The 19,699-nt window shown below is 42.9% G+C and overlaps 1 protein-coding gene across 1 annotated transcript; it reads left to right on the plus strand.

Moving 5' to 3' along the window:
- Positions 1-551: 551 nt before the first annotated feature.
- Positions 552-16,460, plus strand: LOC137562176 (piggyBac transposable element-derived protein 4-like). Its single transcript, XM_068273509.1, has 2 exons — positions 552-2,115; positions 16,444-16,460. Exons 1-2 carry the CDS (start codon positions 552-554, stop codon positions 16,458-16,460), a joined length of 1,581 nt encoding a protein of 526 aa, XP_068129610.1.
- Positions 16,461-19,699: the final 3,239 nt, after the last annotated feature.

Genomic DNA, 19,699 nt, shown 5'->3' on the forward strand with positions numbered 1-19,699 from the left:
AGGCACGATCGCGCGCATGCACGCGCGCGCTCCCGCCTGCGGGTGCGCGCCCCCGTGCATGCACATGCGCGTGCACCAGCTTCATTTATCTCTGGGTGGGATTGATGAATGGGAGTAATTACTCCCATCACCAATCAGATGCCTGTAACCATGAATGAGCACTGCTATAAGCCAATAGCAGTGCTCATTCATTTGTGAGGTTTACAAACAATGTTGGCAGCACTTGAGAAGATACAGTTACCTTGTAATCACTCCTGAGAGGATTACAAGGTAACTGGATCTTCTTTTCTTGTATTCTGACTGCCACCTAGAGGATTTTATAAATATACCAGGACTTATAAATAAATATACCAGGACTATATACCCCTGATCAACCCTGATCAACCCTGATCAACCCTGATCTAATCCTAGCCTCCCTTGCTTTTTTTTTATACAATATACTTATTTCTGCTGTATTTTTGTGGACTCTTTTTTTTTTCTTTTTTTTTTTTTTTTTTACAATTTGCCTCTATACAATTATAGTGTATATCCTATATACATTTTCTATAAAGATGGCAAAGAGAATGTATTCTTTGCAAGAGGCATTCGCCATTCTGGAGCGTGACAGTGACAGTCACAGCAGCAGCGAATTTGAGGATGATTTGGAGTCCACAGATATTGATTGGCTGCCGTCCGAGTCAGAAAGCAACTCAACGGACAGCGATTCTGAGTCTGCTGGGCCATCCACAGCTCAGCCATCTAGGAGCGCAGAGCAGGCAAGGGGCATTAGTGACACTGACACTGCTTCTGAAGGAGGGTCACCTATAGCTACCTCCAGCAATGCCATCCCAAGAGGTCAGAGGGCTGCCAGGCCAAGGCAGAGCATGCCAGCAAGGGTACCACAGAGGGAACCGCTACCCTATGATCTAAGCCACCCACAATGGTCAGCATCTAATATGGAGACCCCTAACCTCCCTCCCTTCACAGCCAGGAGTGGCCTATTAGTGGACACCAGCAACATGCAGCCCATTGACTTTTTTGAACTTTTTTTGCCAGAGAGCTTCCTGCAGTATGTCTGCGATCAGAGCAATATCTATGCCCAGCAACGCATAGCAGACCATCCCACCTGTGTGTTAGCTTCTCACTGGACCCCTGCAACTACCCGTGATTTGAAAGTTTTTTTGGGATTGACTTTCGATATTGCCCTTTCTCCATTACCTGAACAGCAACTGTACTGGACAAAAAATCCAATCCTCTGCATCCCAATTTATTCGTCCAGAATGTCCAGACGCCGCTACCAAATGCTGCTAACCTGCTTGCATTTTAGCAATAATGCAGACCACCTCCCACCTGACGACCCAGCCCATGACCGACTATTTAAATTGAGGCCCTTCATCGACCATTTAAATAGAACTTTTGCAGAAAAATACATGCCAGAGCAAAGAATAGCCATCGATGAGTCCTTAATCCCTTTCCACGGGAGGCTGGCAATCAAACAATATATACCCAACAAAAGGTCACGGTATGGGATAAAACTGTACAAGTTGTGCGAAAGTGGGAGTGGCTATATCTATTCACTAAAAGTTTATGAAGGGAAGGACAGCTTAATACAGCCTCCTGGATGCCCTCCCTACATGGGTACAACAGAGAGGATAGTACTGGACCTCCTCAACCCTCTACTCCACCAGGGTTACCACCTTTACATGGACAATTTTTACACGAGTGTTCCACTGTTCAAACATTTATTTTCAGTCCAGACTCCAGCCTGCGGAACTGTCAGGGCAAATCGCAAAGGCCTGCCATCAGAGGTCGTTCATAAAAAACTGAAGAGGGGGGAGACCTGCAGCCAACGGAGCAACGAGCTGCTCGCTTTAAAATTTAGAGATAAGCGCAATGTCTTAGCCCTCACCACCATCCACTCCGAGGCAACAACAACTGTGAGGACTCGTAGTCGGGAAGTAGTAAAACCACTGGCCATCGCTGAGTACACCAAGTTCATGGGGGCAGTGGACTTGTCCGACCAGGTTTTGGCACCATACAGGCTCAACAGGAAGAGGAAGATCTGGTACAAAAAAGTGGCTCTATATTTTTTCCAGATGTGCCTCCAAAACGCCTTTGTCCTGTACAAAAAATCAGGTAACAGGGACTCTTTTTTAAAGTTCCAGCTGGCAATAATTACATGTCTCCTTTTTGAATCTGGACAACCTGCCCCAAACCCAGACCAACTTCGTGCAGAAAATGTTGCCAGATTTGAGGGAAATCATTTTCCTGCCCCACTCCCTCAAACTGCATCAAAACCATACCCCCAAAAGAGGTGCAGAGTTTGCAGGAAAAATCACGTTCGAAGGGACACACGATATCATTGTCCGAAATGTCCGTCCAAAGCAGCACTATGCCTTAATCCCTGCTTTGAGACCTATCATACAGTCCTTCATTATTAGTTTTTATTATTTTTTTTTTATTATTTTTTTTACCCTTTCACTGCCCTTTTTTTTTATGGTATAATTGAACTGTATTTGACTCTCAGGATCTGACCTCTGGCATGGCTGACAACCACTCTATGGAATTCGACCCCTGGCATAACTAACGACCACCCTCTGAACTCTGGCATGGCTGCCGAATTACCCTCTGACCTCTGGCATGGCTGATCTACCAAACTCTGACCCTTGGCATGGCTGCCGGACACCTTCGGACCTCCTGACTTCCACCTTTCTACAGCTTCTACAATGGTGAGTACCAATTTGTGTATGTTTAGAGACATTGTGAAGCCCTCAGTATACTTTGCTAAAGCCTTGTACACACTTTCAAGTATGATTGGCCAATCACTGATCAATTTTACTATTGAATCTTGAATAATATGAGCAGATTGTGTAGGTAAACCCTATGAGCGTTTACCTACACAATCTGCTCATACTATTCAATATTTGTTGACTCTCATACTACATGGTAAGGTGGTACAATTGGTCAGTGATTGGCCAATCTTAATTGAAAGTGTGTACTGGACTTAAAAAAAGAATGACACTTTTGGGAGAAAATTGGCCTTGAAAAAGCTGTTGGTGCTACTTGTGGTTATCAGTGTGCGGTATGCCCAAGAAGCTATCTGATGATGTATATAGGGTATCATTTTAACCGTGACAAGCGAGAGAATATAATTTGGGATGTAGTATTGTTGAAGTCTATGTCATGTGATTTTTTTTTCTCGCCAAACTGAAGAAAACTGTAAAAAAAATGCTATTTTCAAACTTCTGGTACAATTTCAGCAAAAAGGCATGAATCCAAATGTTACAAAATATGTTTATCTGAGTAGGCCTAGGTCTCTAGTTTTCAGAATGGTTTGGTTTATGACCTGTACTGAATGTTCTGAGACACCAGGGGCTTTGCCAAGAAAGAATGACTGTATTACTTTTGTTGCAAAAAATGGCCTTGAAAAATCCAATGGTGCTACTTGTGGTTATCAGTGTGCGGTGTGCCCAAGAAGCTATCTGATGATGTATATAGGGTATCATTTTAACCGTGACAAGCGAGAGAATATAATTTGGGATGTAGTATTGTTGAAGTCTATGTCATGTGATTTTTTTTTCTCGCCAAACTGAAGAAAACTGTAAAAAAATGCTATTTTCAAACTTCTGGTACAATTTCAGCAAAAAAGGCATGAATCCAAATGTTACAAAATATGTTTATCTGAGTAGGCCTAGGTCTCTAGTTTTCAGAATGGTTTGGTTTATGACCTGTACTGAATGTTCTGAGACACCAGGGGCTTTGCCAAGAAAGAATGACTGTATTACTTTTGTTGCAAAAAATGGCCTTGAAAAATCCAATGGTGCTACTTGTGGTTATCAGTGTGCGGTGTGCCCAAGAAGCTATCTGATGATGTATATAGGGTATCATTTTAACCGTGACAAGCGAGAGAATATAATTTGGGATGTAGTATTGTTGAAGTCTATGTCATGTGATTTTTTTTTCTCGCCAAACTTGAGAAAACTGTTAAAAAATGCTATTTTCAAACTTCTGGTACAATTTCAGCAAAAAAGGCATGAATCCAAATGTTACAAAATATGTTTATCTGAGTAGGCCTAGGTCTCTAGTTTTCAGAATGGTTTGGTTTATGACCTGTACTGAATGTTCTGAGACACCAGGGGCTTTGCCAAGAAAGAATGACTGTATTACTTTTGTTGCAAAAAATGGCCTTGAAAAATCCAATGGTGCTACTTGTGGTTATCAGTGTGCGGTGTGCCCAAGAAGCTATCTGATGATGTATATAGGGTATCATTTTAACCGTGACAAGCGAGAGAATATAATTTGGGATATTTGACAACTGAAACCTATGTCATGTGAATTTTCTTTAGCAAGAAACTGAATGAAAAGCAATAAAATTGTTATTTTCATATACTCGGCACCAAAATAAAACGCTTGTAAAAAAAACCACAAGTGACATAATTGAAAATACAATACATAAATAGCTACCTTAGTCACTCAGCTTTTTAAATATGTATGCCATGATGGTATATTACTGTTACTTTTACAGATAAGGGCTTTTAATTACTGATAGAGTACAATGAAAAAACAGAAAACAGAAAACTGAAAAAATGTGCCTTTATTTCCAAATAATATATTGTCGCCATACATTGTACTAGGAACATTATTTAAATGTTGTGATAACCGGGACAAGTGGGCGGATGAAATGTGTTGGTTTTATCTATGGTATCTTTGTCTATTTTAAAACTACAGTGGTTGGAAATATAGAAATAGTGTATCTTTTCATTTTTTTCTCTTATTTCTCTTTAAAATGCATAGAGAATACCATTATTACTAAAGTAAAATATCACCCTTGAAAAGCCTAATTTGTGGCGAAAAAAACAAGCTATAGATCATTCACATGTGATGAGTAGCAATAAAGTTATCAGTGAATGAATGGGAGGAGCGCTGAAATGTAAAAGTTGTTTTGGTTTTAAGGGAAGAAAACCTGTGATCCTGAAGTGGTTAATATTCATCTGATATCAGCTGTTTTTGCTCCGAGTGCCTGCCAGCTCTCCCACACGCATAAATATAAAGTAAAACCATGGGATATCTTAAAAAGTCATTTTTAGGACTAGGAGCATACATACAATTTCCTGTCGGGCGCCCAATAGCTGATATTTTGCATTGCAACCTATTGTCCGTTAGCCATATGCACCCTTTTTTCCTGCTTCCATTTTTTCCACCCGTAGGCCAACTTGTGGGTATTCTTCCAAATACACCAAACCATCTCTACCAGTGATGAGCAAAAATGCCAATATTTTTTTCGCATTCATTTTCGTGAAAATGTTTAATTCGATTTTCGAGCGAAAATGCTATTGAAAATCATTATGTAATAAGTTTGTGATTTTTCTCTATTTTCGCTAAAATAACAACAACATCAACAAATAGCATTTGTAAAGTGCCTTTCTCTCGTAGCACTCAAAGCGTGTAAACATGGCTCAGACCAATAATTGGTTGATTGGTAAGTCGTGGAGCAGAGGAAGAATTCTATAAGTCTGGAAATGCCAGGCTAAACAGGTGGCTTTTCAGTCTGGATTTGAATAACTCCAGGGATGGGGCTGTCTTTACTGGGTATGGTAGGGACTCGGGAGTTCCAAAGAGTAGGGGCAGCATGACAGAAAGCTCTGTCTCCAAAGGTTTTTTTGAGGTGCCCTTTGGGAGTGACCAAGTTTATAGAAAATAAAAGATGTTTCATGTTTTTGCAGTAAAAATAAAGATTTTTGGGGGCGTTTCTGCAGTAAAAATGATTTTTTTATATTTTCACGAATTTTTGCTATAATGCAAAAGATTGTCTCAAAATCAAATATGCCACTTTCAATTATATCTTACTTGGCTTATTGTAATATATTGCTTGGTGGACTACCAACGAACCAACTGGCACCCCTCCAATCTTTACTGAACTCGGCTGCTCGTCTCATCCACCTCTCTTCTAGCTCTTCTTCTGCTGCTCCTCTCTGCCAAGCTCTTCACTGGCTGCCAACTACAGAGAGGACCCATTTTAAACTCTTAACCCTAACCTACACAGCTCTCCACAATCTCTCTCCTTGTACATCTCCTCACTGGTTTCCAGATACCAACCCAACTGCAATCTCAGATCTGCACATGAGCTTCTTTTATCCCCCTCTAGAATTACCTCCTAACATTCACTTACACAAGACTTCTCACATGCCTCACCCCTCCTCTGGAATCTTCTTCCACAGCACATCCATCACACTCCAACCTATGAAATCTTTAAACACTCCCTCAAAGCTCAATTTTTCCCGACAAACACATTCTCTAACTTAGGCCATTCCCCCTTCGACCTCTCAAGTTTTACTCCTACTAGATACCCTAAACACACACTGTTTGTATGTATACTGCATACCTCCCCACTTCTTGTTTCCTCCCATTCCTTTAGATTGTAAGCTCGCAAGGGCAGGGCTCTCTCACCCTTTTGCATCTTGAATTGTATTGTTCATTTCATAGCTTGCACTCTGTTATACATTTTATTCATCATGCTACATCTGTCATTGTAACCACCAGTTCTGTATTTTGTTCCAGTGTCCATATTTGATGTACAGTATGTCATTGTCTTTATCATTATGTACCCCTTGTTTGTATTCTTACTTTAACCTCTTGAGGACTGCAGTGTTAAACCCCCCTAAAGACAAGGCCTTTTTTTGCTGAAATGGTCACTGCAGCTTTAAAGCCAAGCTGCAGGGCCACACAACACAGCACACGAGTGATTCCCCCCCTCCTTCCCACCAACAGAGCTCTCAATTGGTGGGGTCCTTTGTGTTTATTTTTTTTTTTTAACAAATATTATTGTTGTTTATTTTTTAATAGAAAATACTGTTTTTTAAATTATTTATTTCCCCTCCCTCCTCGCAGCTGACCAGTCACGGCGATCGGCTGTCATAGGGTTCTGCCTATGAGAGTCGATCGCTCTCTTGTCCCCCAGGGAGACAGCCGTGTCGCACGGCTGTCCCCAGTACAGTGCTGCTGCTGATCGCAGCGCTGTACTATATGTAAAGACGGCGGTTTCGCTGTCTCAGAGACTCCCGAGCGGCAACCGCGGCTTAGAGACTGAAAGCTCCGCCCCCTGAGCAGGAGATGCACGCGCAATCTCCTGCAAAACAGAGACCCGGGACTTGACGCCAATTGGCGTTAGGCGGTCCTGGGGCTGCCGCTGCGGCCGCGCCCATTCGCGCGGGGCGATCAGCAGATAGTTAAACAGTGCCGTGTAATATGCTGGCACTTTAGAAATCAATAATAATAATAATTATAATAATAATTTTCAATGCAAAAATGACTTTGGGGAAAATTTGCATGCAACACTGACCTCTACTTCGATGTGTAGACCCCTCTTCCATGTGTTACAGTCATTCCGCCCCTCTCTTTCATGTACTGCTCCCTTAGGCAGCAGTTTCCCTCTCCATAGTGTTGCTCACCACTTGCAGCCTCCCTTCTCTTTGTGCATACTCCTCCTTATTGTACAGCAATCCATCTTCCATATCCATCCACCTCGTTAGGCATGTGCTGCCCTAGTTCCAAGCCTGTGTGACGTGTCCAGAAATCTGGCCCTGACCAGAAGGAGTTGGATAATGACACAGCAATGAACTAACCAGGTAAGGTGAAATGAAGAGGAAATGCATTACATGGTCATCTACCCACTACCATGTAAAGGGATGTAGCATCACTCATGCAGGCCGATAAGTCCAGTTTCCCTTCATAGAGGGTTTAGGGGTTCAGGAAGGAAAAGACTTCTGCTTTAGAGTATACCCAAAGTTTTTTGTAATATAAAAAAGGGACACAGAGGCATGTTCCCAACTGAAGGACATGCCTCTGTGTGCCCTCCGCACCAATGTCAGCCCCCTGTGCTGCACTAGCCTCACCCCCCAGTCTGGTGACAAGCAGCTTGTCAGGAGACTAATGGGGAAGGTGGATCCCTTGCAGTAGAGGAACTCCTACATAACGCCCCTTTCCTGCCTCTAACAGCCTTCTCATTGGCTCTTCTCTGAATGTTCCCCACCTCTTCCCTGCCCCTTGCATGTCCATCAGGGTTCTGTGCAGGGCCGGTTTAAGCAACAATGGGGCCCCAGGGCAAAATAAACCTGGGGGGCCCCCCCAACAGATACCCCGGAGCAAAAATTGGTAGTAAGGGACCTTTTTTGCAGCTGGTATAGTCAGGGTTTGAAGCCCCAATCGGTCGGAGCTCCACATTCTGGCTACCCCAGCCTGCATTGGGGACAAGGGGTTAAAAAGTTTCAGGAGGGGGAACCCCACATAATTTAAACACTCTAAACATAAAAAAAAAATTGGGAAAATAGGAAAAAAATGGCAGGGATCTTCATACAGCCATATTGCGGCTGTATAGCGATCCCTGGCCAAACCACTGCGGCTGCGTATAGACCCCCTGGAAACCCCGTCAGGAAATGTATTGCTCTTTCTTTTGACACATGTAAAATTACACTACCGTTAGGTACTAAAAGTGACATTTACCGCATTTAAAATTATGCTTTTTTCCTTCGAAACTTTAAAATCGATTTTTTTCTGAAACTGTAAGGTCATTTTGAAAAATTGTTTTTTCCTCTTATTCCCAATGATCTCCTTAACATATCCTGCAAATTTAGGGTTTCTAGAATTTAAGGTGCATTTGCTATTAACCATTAAAGTCGGCTGGTTTTTAAATGTGTATTTTTTTTCCTTTGAAACTTTAAAATCGATTTTCTCAGGAACTATAAGGTCGATTTGAATTTTTTTTTCCTCTTGTAGCCACTGGGGGCCCCTACAAGCTCTGGGGCCCTGGGGCAGCTGCCTCCTTTGCCTTAATGGTAGCGCCGGCCCTGGTTCTGTGCTCTCAGTGGAAATCACTATGTCGCACTTACAGCATCATGACCACCAGGGGGTCACAGAAGCGAAACCACAAGAAAACAGTAGATAGGATCGGCGGGGAGAGGCGGTAATGGGCACCATTATCCATCCATCCAGCCACCCTCCCAGGTCAGGTAGTATACTTTTTTTTTACTTCTGTGACTGTTTCTGGAAGTAGAGTATTAACTATTTCATGGGACCTATCTCCATTTGTGTTATGTACTTAACCAGTAAGGAGTCATTGGACAAGATTTCCTGATGTATCAGGGTGGCCTACTGAGCATGCTCTTGGAAGCCTCAGCTATTAAGCTCTAAGGAGAAAGACAGGGAGTAACTGGATAATTAAGGGAAAGGGGGATGGGGTGTGCTTGTAGTTCAGAGGTCTGGAATCCCATTTAGAGGTGAAGAACAAAATTCAGCAAGCCAAATATATGGATATATTTTTATCGCTGCTGTTAGAAAAATTTACCATGAAAAAGACAAGTTGTATGAAGGTGAGGAGTAGGAGAAGGAGGAAGTGAAGTGTACATAAATGGCACCCAGTTTTTTTTAAAGTGGACTATTTTACTGAGCACGGTAGGGAAGATGGTACCATAAAATAAGTTTGTAGTTTTGCTACTTTAGACATTTAAATTGCACCTATCAAGAAATCAATAAAGGTAGTAAAACCTGATAGAATCTAAATATATAAAATCGTATGTATGTGCGTGTGTAGGCGTGTGTATATGTATGTATGTGCCGCGATCACTTGAAAACGCATTGACCGATTTGAGCGAAACTTGGTATACAGATCCCTTACTACCTGGCATGATATGTTCTGGGGGTCTCGCGTCCCCCCTACACACCTGGGCGGAGCTACAAACAGCAAATCAGATTTCACCCATTTATGTCAATGGAAAACATGTATAATCTGCCATTCTCACAGTAATCAAGCCAGAGTCCCCACACTTGGCACAGTTGGTCACTTGGTGACCGAGGTTACAAATCCAAGAAAAGTGGGCGGAGCATAAAACAGCCAATCAAATTTCAGCCATTCATTTTTAATGGGAAAATGTAAACTGCAGCCATTCTTAAGCTATGTACACATGTTTGATTTTTACAAACTGCTCTGCGGATCAGTGAAAACCAGCCCTATCAGCCTGACAACAGACTGTACACACACTGTCGTCACAACGACCGCCCCGTGGGTGGGTCTGACAACCCCTAGTTTGTAAAAATCAGGTGTGTGTATGAAGATTTAGACTGTTACTCGCAGGGTTCTTAAACTTGCCACACTTGGTCACTGGGTGAATGAGATTAAGATTCAGGAAAGTGGGTGAAGCCTACAACAGCCAATCAAAATTCACCTATTAATTTTCAAGAAGAATTTTTAAACTGCTGCCAATCTTTTACAGTTTATGGCAGAGGCTTCAAACTTGCTACAGTCGGTCATTGGGTGACTGGGGTCCAAATTCACTAAAGAGGCGGGGGCCTCAAACAGCCAATCAGATTTCCTTGCTGGATAAACTGCTTCCATTTACACAATTTTGATGCCAGGAACCTGAAAGCTCGCAAACTTGGTCATCGAGTGACTGTGCATCAAGGATACAAAAAGTGGGCGGAGTCAAAAACAAATTTCACTGGACAAAAATAAACTATAGCTATTCTTACACTGTTAATGGCAGGGTTCTCAAACTTTGCACAGTTGGTCACTGGGTGACTGGGATTAATATTCAGGAAAGTGGGTGGAGCCTAAAACAGCCAATGAAATTCACCTATTGATTTTAAAGGGGAATATTTACATTGCTGCCATTCTTACACTCTTAATGGCAGAGGCCTCAAATCTGGTACAGTCACTGAGAGACTGGGATTTCTGAAAAGGGGGCGGGCTACAAACAGCCAATCAGCTTTGTTTAATGTCAATGGAAAAATGCAACTTATTGATGCTAAAGACCCCAAAGCTCATTGGTCATTGAGTGACTGTATGTCAAGGTTAGAAACAGTGGGCGGACCCAAAAACAAATAACTTTTTACATGGGAAAATATAAACTGCAGCCATTCTTACACTGTTATTGGCAGTGTTCTCAAACTTGACACAGTTGGTCACTGGGTGACTGGGATTAATATTCAGAAAAGTGGGTGGAGCCTACAACAGCAAATCAATATTCACCTATTGATTTTCAAGGGGAATATTGAAACTGCTGCCATTCTTACACTGTTAATGGCAGAGGCCTCAAACCTGCTACAGTCAGTCATTAAGTGACTGGGGTTCAAATTCACTAAAGGGGTGGAGCCACAAACAGCCAATCAGATTTCTTTGCTGCATAAACTGCTTCCATTCACACAATTTTGATGCCAGGAGCCTGAAACCTCACAAATTTGGTCATTGATTGACTGTGTGTCAAGGTTACAAAAACTGGGTGGAGTCAAAAACAGATTTCCCTGGGAAAATGTAAACTGCAGCCCTTCTTCAGTGATAATGGCAGGGGTCTCAAACTTTGCACTGTTGGTTACTGAGTGACTGGGATTAAAATTCAGAAAAGTTGGTGGAGCCTAAAAAAGCAAATCAATATTAACCTGTTGATTTTCAAGGTGAATATTAAAATTGCTGCCATTCTTGCACTGTTAATGGCACAAGCCTCACACCTGGTACTGTTGGTCATTGGGTCACTGTGATTAAAATTCAGAAAAGGGGCGGAGCCACAAACAGCAATTCAGATTTGTTTTTATTGATGCCAAGGAACCTGAAAGCTCACAAACTTGATCACTGAGTGACTGCGTGTCCAGGTTACAAAAAGTGGGCAGAGCCAAAAGCAAATTTCACTGGGACAATATAAACTGCAGGCCTTCTTACACTGTTAATGGCAGGGGTCTCAAACTTTGCCCAGATGGTCACTGGGTGATTGAGATTAAGATTCAGAGAAGTGGGTGGAGCCAATCAAAATTCGCCTGTTGATTTTCAAGGGGAATATTTAAATTGCTGCCAATTTTACACTGTTAATAGCAGATGCCTCAAACCTGCTACAGTTACTCATTGGGTGGCTTGGGTCCAAATGCTGGAGAGGGGCGGAGTCACAAAGCGCCAATCTGATTTGTTTAATTTCTTTTCACTGATTTTTATTGTCAAGATAGAGATCATAACAGAATCGACAGTAATAAACTGACAATAAAAGGTCAAAATTTGTAAAAGAGTGCATAAAAAGGTGCATCTGAGTTGTACAATATGTTTAAGAAATGTTAGCCTTAAAACTTTAGTCTCTTAATATAAAAGTCACAAATTAACAATAAACAAAATTCCACTCCTGTTGGTGTGCTTAGGGATATAAAACAGAGATTAAGATAGTTATTATTCACAGAAAATATAAGGAGATATATCTCCCGGGTCAAGCAAATGTAACTATTGAGAAACACTTTTTGAGACCAAAGTTCCCAGTTGTGTAAGAAGATTGGGTAAGTATCGTGTAAAATATGATATAAATAATCCACTAGGCGAATATCTTCAACTCTCTGAAGTATCTGTAACATGGGAATAGCAGCTGATTTCCAATTTCTGGCCACTGCCCATAGTATAGCGCATATAATTACGTAATAAACTCTTTTCCATTTTTTAGGGACACTTTCATTATGTTTGAGTAATAAAACATGTCGGGGATCCAATTTGATTATAGCTGAAGAGGCTCTAGATAAATTATTTCTGAATTTATCCCAAATAGTGCTCACAATTGGACATTCCCAAAATAGGTGCAGATAAGTGCCTTCATGATTACATCCCCTAAAACATAGTGAGGAGACATTAGGAAAAATTCTATGCAATTTCATTGGGGTTCTATACCACCTCGTAGCTAATTTTAAGGCAGTGTCTCTGATCATCAGAGTTTTAGTAATTGACATCATGTTGTCACCAATCTTGTGCCACTCTTCTAAAGAAAGATTTATCTGAAGCTCTGCCTCCCAATCTCTCATACTTTTAGTTTTATTTGAATGTGAAAGAGTATTTATGTGCGAATAAATTCTAGAAATCAGTCCAGTTGTAGGGGCGGAAGAAAGGTATATACTTTCGTAGAAAGCGCAATTTAGAAGACCGTAAGGGCTGGAGTGCTTAAAAAAAAAATGACGTAATTGTCTGTATCCAAAGTACTCATGCGTAGGTAAATCCCTACCAAATTGTAAAGTCTGGAAGGAGATAAATTTATCTGCCAACCAAAAACGGTTGGAGGTAGTCATTGAGTTAGTTGTCCACCATTCAAATTGAGAATGATCCTTGAATGCAGGTGGAAACTCAGGATGGCCTATAAAAGATAAACGTGGAGGTTTGGGAGAACAGAGCTTCATACAATCCTTGTAGGTAAACCAGAGAACAAAGTTCTCGTATATTATAAGATTCAGTCCTTGTAGAATAGATTTGTTTAAAGAGAACCCGAGGTGTGTTTAAAGAATGTTATCTGCATACAGAGGCTGGATCTGCCTATACAGCCCAGCCTCTGTTGCTATCCCAAACCCCACTAAGGTCCCCCTGCACTCTGCAATCCCTCATAAATCACAGCCATGCTGTGAGGCTGTGTTTACATCTGTAGTGTCAGTCTCAGCTGCTCCCCCGCCTCCTGCATAGCTCCGGTCCCTGCCCCCGTCCCTTCCCTCCAATCAGCAGGGAGGGAAGGGATGCAGGCGGGGACTGGAGTTCTGCAGGAGGCGGGGAGAGCAGCAGACTGACACTATAGAGATAAACACAGCCAGCTCTGACAAGCTGTTTGTCAGCAGCGTGGCTGTGATTTATGAGGGATTGCAGAGTGCAGGGGGACCTTAGGGGGGTTTGGGATAGCAATAGAGGCTGGGCTGTATAGGCAGATCCAGCCTCTGTATGCAGATAATATTCTTCAAACCCACCTCGGGTTCTCTTTAATTTCTATGGGAATATACAAATTATTGATGCCAAAGCTCACAAACTTGGTCATTGAGTGTTTGTGTGTTAAGATTAGAAAAGTGACAATTCAGGCTGGAGTGAGCATATGATGTCTCCCATGATGCATCACTGCTGAATATGCAAATCATCCATTGTTCTCCTTGTAAGCTAACCACACCTCCAGAACTGCTGAAATGCAATGTTGTGTCAGCTTGTTAACTATACAGAACCACAATAATCCGACATGCATACAGACTGTTTCAGATTAGTTGATCCTCATCAGTACATGGCATGGATTAATGTGGCTCTAATACGTTCTGTTTTAATAAGGAACACTTTTGTTTTGCATACCATGTTAGTAAGAGGGCTTTTTGGTCCTTTGTAGCCCCCTTACACACTCCTAGGAGTTCTGGTCACATAAAGATCTAAGTCAACACCAGCAAGCAAGGGCTAAAATTGATTGAAAGGTTGTAATAACATTTTTAATTCTATTTACAATTTTTTTATGAAAAATACTTGACCTTGCTTAGTGTGGCTTCATGGTGATCTCATGAGAATCGCAGTAATGGTGCCCACACACAGTACAATAAAAACATTTTATTTTCCAGTTTATTAGACCAAAATGATCAAAAAGACTCTTTTTTTCGATCAAGAAAAATGAATGATTATTTAGTTTTTTCAATAAAAATCTAATCGGACATGTTGGAAAAATCTTTATATTTGATCTACTGGAATAGTAGAATGAAATTATCTAATCGAAAAAAATTGTACTATGTATGGGCACCATAAGCGGGATTAGGGAAGATTCACCATGAGAATAAACTTAAAAATTTCACTCACTCATCCCCGATAGAATACCCTGAAACTATAACAGGTGGGTAGTGTAGGAACACTGAGGGTTCTTTCACACCAAGACGTTGCGTTTTAGGGAAGGTTAAGGTTGCATAACGTGCCCTTAACGCAAACCATGGTGGTGATAAAGTTATACGCTACATAGAGACGCGTTATGCTCCTCTTGGTGCGCCGTTTTCGCTTGATACTGTTGGAATGAAAACGGCGCATGCGTCAAAAGACTGTGGAGACCACGTGATTGGAACACTCCGCATCACGTGGTCCCGCCAGCCAATCGTGGCACAAAGTGGCCGCTCCAGGAAGTAAACACGTGACGTCACACAGTGCGGTGAATATTAATTAGCCATGTGGCTAGGCACAATAGCGGACTCTCCCCTCCTCCTCCAACATTACTGAGCATGTGCAAACAGTCTAACGCGGCTAAAACCGCGTATAACGCACAGCATGCTGCACTTTCATTGAACATGCAGCGTTACAATGTAACGCAACGTGGGCACTGTGAACAGCCCATTGATTTTTCATTGCTGTGCGGTGGGGGTGCGTTACAGGCTGCTCTAACGTGTGCCTGTAACGTCCCACTGTGAAAGCAGCCTTAGTGATGAAAAGTTAGCAAGATTAGAAATATTATACACTGGCTTCAATTCATCAAAGGCTGTTCGATAACAAAATCAAAGAAGTTAAAATACCGCATTCAGTGTTTTACACTTGATTGTGCTAATTCGTCAATATTTTCACATGTGCAGTAGATGATCGTTAAGTTACCGAACTACTAAGGTTTCAATTCATCAAAGGCTGTTTGATAACAGCAGAGCAGTGCAGAGCAGCTTGGAGTGTCTCTGTGTTGTTACAAGCTGCTGTGAGGTAATTACAATAGAGGCATCCCGACATCCCTTTAGATGTACACATTTGTTATATTTACTGTTTGTTATACTGCCTCTGCTACTGAGTCTGAATCTGTCCATTAGTCTTTCTTAACATTTTTTCCCCCTGCCTCCATGGCAACACATCGGGTATTGGTTCCCGCCCCCAATACCCCACAGGACATGATTAGTATAAGTGTTTTGATTACAGCCCCGCCCGCTGTCTTTTTTTCCTGGTCCATCACCTCACAGGACGGCAGGCTTTTGTCCTGCAAAACATTTTTATTTTTACCCCCTTGCCGGTCTCATTATGGGACCCTCGCACAGGCTGCCTCCCCTGTTGCTACCCATTACACAGGCTCTAAATGGGCCTAAACATGGGGGACCCCGTTCTGCTGGTCTTGGGGGTCATGTCCGCTCGCTCGCTCTGGATATAGAGGCCCTAACAGTGCCTGGTGGATGAGGGGCTGGAGCAACTTACTTTCTGCCGCTCTAAATGGGTGGTTTCGGCCGGCATCCATTTCCTCTTTTCGGCCTGTCGGGTTCTGCATATGGGAGTATTCATCGCAGGGTAGCGTGCGCTCCACCGTCTTGTACCTGGCGGAGTGGCCAAATGAAACGCAAGGACGAGATCCGGAAGACGCCGGGATCGCGTCATTTCCGCCGCTTTGGATTGGCTGGATGCATGGCGTGGCCTCCGACCCGGTAGTAATGCGTCTGGTAGCGCGCACAGTCTATTTAAACAGCTGACACTGGCTACAATGTGTCTGGAGGCTGTGCGCGCAGGGGGAAAACGCCGCTGGCTATTGCGGACAGTTGGATGCAGCGCAACCCGGACGCATGTATATATATAATATATATATTTTCCTGCAGAACACCAGGTGGGTTTTTTTACTTAAATGGATTGAAGTTTTTTTATATCCCTATGCTCTATAGTTTAGGGATGCTTTCTCTTGTTTTCCACTTTGATCCTTATACTGTCATTCTGTTTCCTCTTTGCAGCTGACTTTGCTGCCTAACTATGGATGCCTATAGGCCTCACACAGACCAGCAATACTATCAAAGGTAAGGGGGGTACAAGGTAAGTTAGTAAGAACAAGGACAGAATGGAGTGCTCATTACTGCATTCTCTTTTGCAGTTCCAGATCACGTAACAAAAGACGTGCTTCAAGGTCGCCTCCTCGCAACAGGGCAAGACGCAGATCGAGTTCGGCGGACAGATCAAGGAGAAGAAAATCGAAGCATACAAAGTCTCACAAAAGGGATAAATCAAGGTCAAGGTCCCCGGATTATCGGAATCAGGACAAACTTTGTTGGGCTTGTTCTCAGCCGGCAGTTCCAGGGAAGACGGTCTGCGCGGACTGTTTTCGAGAAATGGGGAAACAGACAAACGAAGAACCTATAGATGTTACAGAAATTGTTCAAAAGGCTGTACAGGAATCAGTGCAGGATTATATGTCTAAGATTCCACTACAGATGTCACAGCAGCAACAACTGCATATGCCGGATCAGCCGTCGACATCAGCGATGGAGGCGCAGGAAAACGATTTGGAGATCGGTTTCGATTTTGCTCTTGTAGAGCCGTATGTAAGGGCGGTGAGAGAAGCGATTGGGTGGGAGGACCCAGTTCAAGAACCGCAGGAAACATCAAAGAAACCGAAGAAATATTACGCACATTTATCTAAGTCTAGAACTACTTTCCCGATTATGGATGAAATTCAAGATCTAATAGATCAGGAATGGCAAAAAATAGAAAAGAAGACTCCTATTGCTAACAGGCTGTCAAAGTTATATCCATTGCCAGAAGACGGAGTAAGTTCTTTGGAGAATGCACCATCAGTAGATGCCTCAGTGGTTCGCCTGGCGAAACACGTTACTCTTCCAATAGAAGATTCTATCGCGTTTAAGGATCCGCTTGACAGAAAGCTGGACTTAGACTTAAAGAAAATTTATGTGGGCTGTGGCGGAGCTTGTAAACCAGCAATCGCTCTTACCTCTGTAGGTCAAGCCATCAGAGCATGGACAGACAACTTAGAACAGAAGATTAGAGATGATGCTGGAAAGGAAGATCTAATTACAGCATTAGAGGACCTAAAGATTACCGGGGACTTCGTGGGCGAAGCGGCTATAGACATCATCCGCTCCTCAGCTAGGTCTATGTTAGTATCTGTAACAGCCAAAAGAGCCTTATGGTTAAGATCTTGGGTGGCGGACCCGGCTTCCCGGTTGCTATGGTGTAAGATTCCATATGATGGAAAATCTTTATTTGGAGACAAAATGGATACTGCCATCACCCGAGTGACTGGGGGTAAGTCGGGTCTTATACCTCAAGATCGACGACCTATGAGGCAATTCGCACCGTCACAAGGACAGCAACAGTCGTCCAGATACAGGAACGCAAGAAACTACAAGCCCGGCAGGAGCTATAGAAAAAATTGGCAAATGGGCCAAACTAACTATGGGAGAGCTAACAAACAGAAAGCTAATTCAGCACCAACCCCCAAAAAGTCCTTTTGACAACTATCAAGGCCAGGAATGCCCGGTTGGGGCGAGGTTAATGAACTACGCTCAGATATGGAAATCTCACATACATGCCCCTTGGGTAGTAAGAACAGTGACCACGGGGCATTTCTGGACCTTCGCAAGTACACCACCAGCAAATCATTTCAGACGAACAAAGTTACCAGTTACAACGGACAAAAGGGAGATACTGGACACCTATCTGCAAGAATTGATTCAGAAAAAGGCAATAATACCGGTTCCACAGCAGCAAGAAAAGCAAGGATTCTACTCGAGCCTATTTTTCGTTCAGAAAAAGTCGGGGGACTGGCGACCCGTGCTCGACCTCAAACTGCTCAATTCATATATACGTCTAGAAAAATTCAAAATGGAATCATTGAACACAATAATAGCAGCTGTAAGACCGGACGATTTCCTGTTGTCCATCGATCTGGAAGATGCTTACTTGCATATACCAATACAGGAATCATTCCAAAAGTTTCTCCGGTTCGCGGTAGGAAATCAACACTTTCAATTTGTATGCCTCCCGTTCGGGATCTGTACAGCCCCAAGGACTTTTACCAAGGTTCTGATAGAAGTGATTGCTCTCCTGAGACTAAAAGGGCTACGTTGTCACCATTATTTAGACGACATTCTTCTACTGGCAGATTCAGAAGGGCAGATAGAACTCCACAAGCAGTTACTAATCCAAACCCTTGTAAGATTCGGCTGGTTAATCAATTATCACAAAAGTCATCTGGCTCCAACAAAAGATTTGATATATCTGGGAGCGAGATTTATCACAGAGGAGAATGCAGTGGGGTTACCACAGGAGAAGTTACTGACAGTGAAGCAGAGAGTCTTACAGGTATTACTGGCACAGCATGCACAGGCAAGGGTATGTCTAAAAGTCATAGGGACAATGTCATCTACCATACCAATGGTGCCATGGGCACATTGGCACCTGAGAAATTTCCAACAAGGCTTTCTCCAGCAATGGGATGGTCTGAATCTGACGCAGACCATATTGTTAACAACTTTCATGAAAACAGATTTAAGTTGGTGGCTAACAGACAGCAATCTTCTGAGGAGAGTCCAACTGAAGCAAGAGAGACCGATTATTGTGCAAACAGACGCAAGCACAAAGGGATGGGGAGCATCCTGCGCAGGAACTATAGCACAGGGAGTGTGGCCTCGATTCATGAGCAGTTGGCCAGCAAACAGGCTAGAATTGAGAGCAGCCTTTTGTGCCCTGAGAGCCTTTCACCACATAGTCAAGGGCAGAGTAGTGACTCTCAGGATGGACAATATGACAGCTGTGGCATACGTCAGAAATCAGGGTGGCACTCGGAGCCACTCTCTTTTGCAGGAGGCAAGGTTAATATTCGAGTATGCAGTCAGTCATCTAGTCTCAATTTCAGCGACGCATATTCCGGGGACTCTGAACATAGTACCGGATTACCTCAGTCGTACGCAGCTATCCAACAACGAGTGGGAACTGCAAGATACAGTATTCCAGTGGATCTGTTCACAGATGGGGACTCCAGAACTGGACTTAATGGCCACGAGGAAGAACAGCAAATGCAAGAGATTCTACAGTCGATACCGGGAGCCGGGGGCGGAGGAATTGGATGCGTTGACAGCCCCTTGGAGCTTCCAATTAGCTTACGTGTTTCCTCCAGTACCCCTAATTATGCATCTCTTGAGAAGACTCAGGTCGGAAGCTGTGACGTTAATAGCAATCCTCCCACACTGGCCC

This window comes from Hyperolius riggenbachi, chromosome 3 (assembly GCF_040937935.1).
Source record: "Hyperolius riggenbachi isolate aHypRig1 chromosome 3, aHypRig1.pri, whole genome shotgun sequence".
NCBI lineage: Eukaryota > Metazoa > Chordata > Amphibia > Anura > Hyperoliidae > Hyperolius > Hyperolius riggenbachi.

Coding starts and splice junctions, on each gene's coding strand:
- LOC137562176 (XM_068273509.1), top strand. CDS start 552: ATGGCAAAGAGAATGTATTCTTTGCAAGAGGCATTCGCCATTCTGGAG.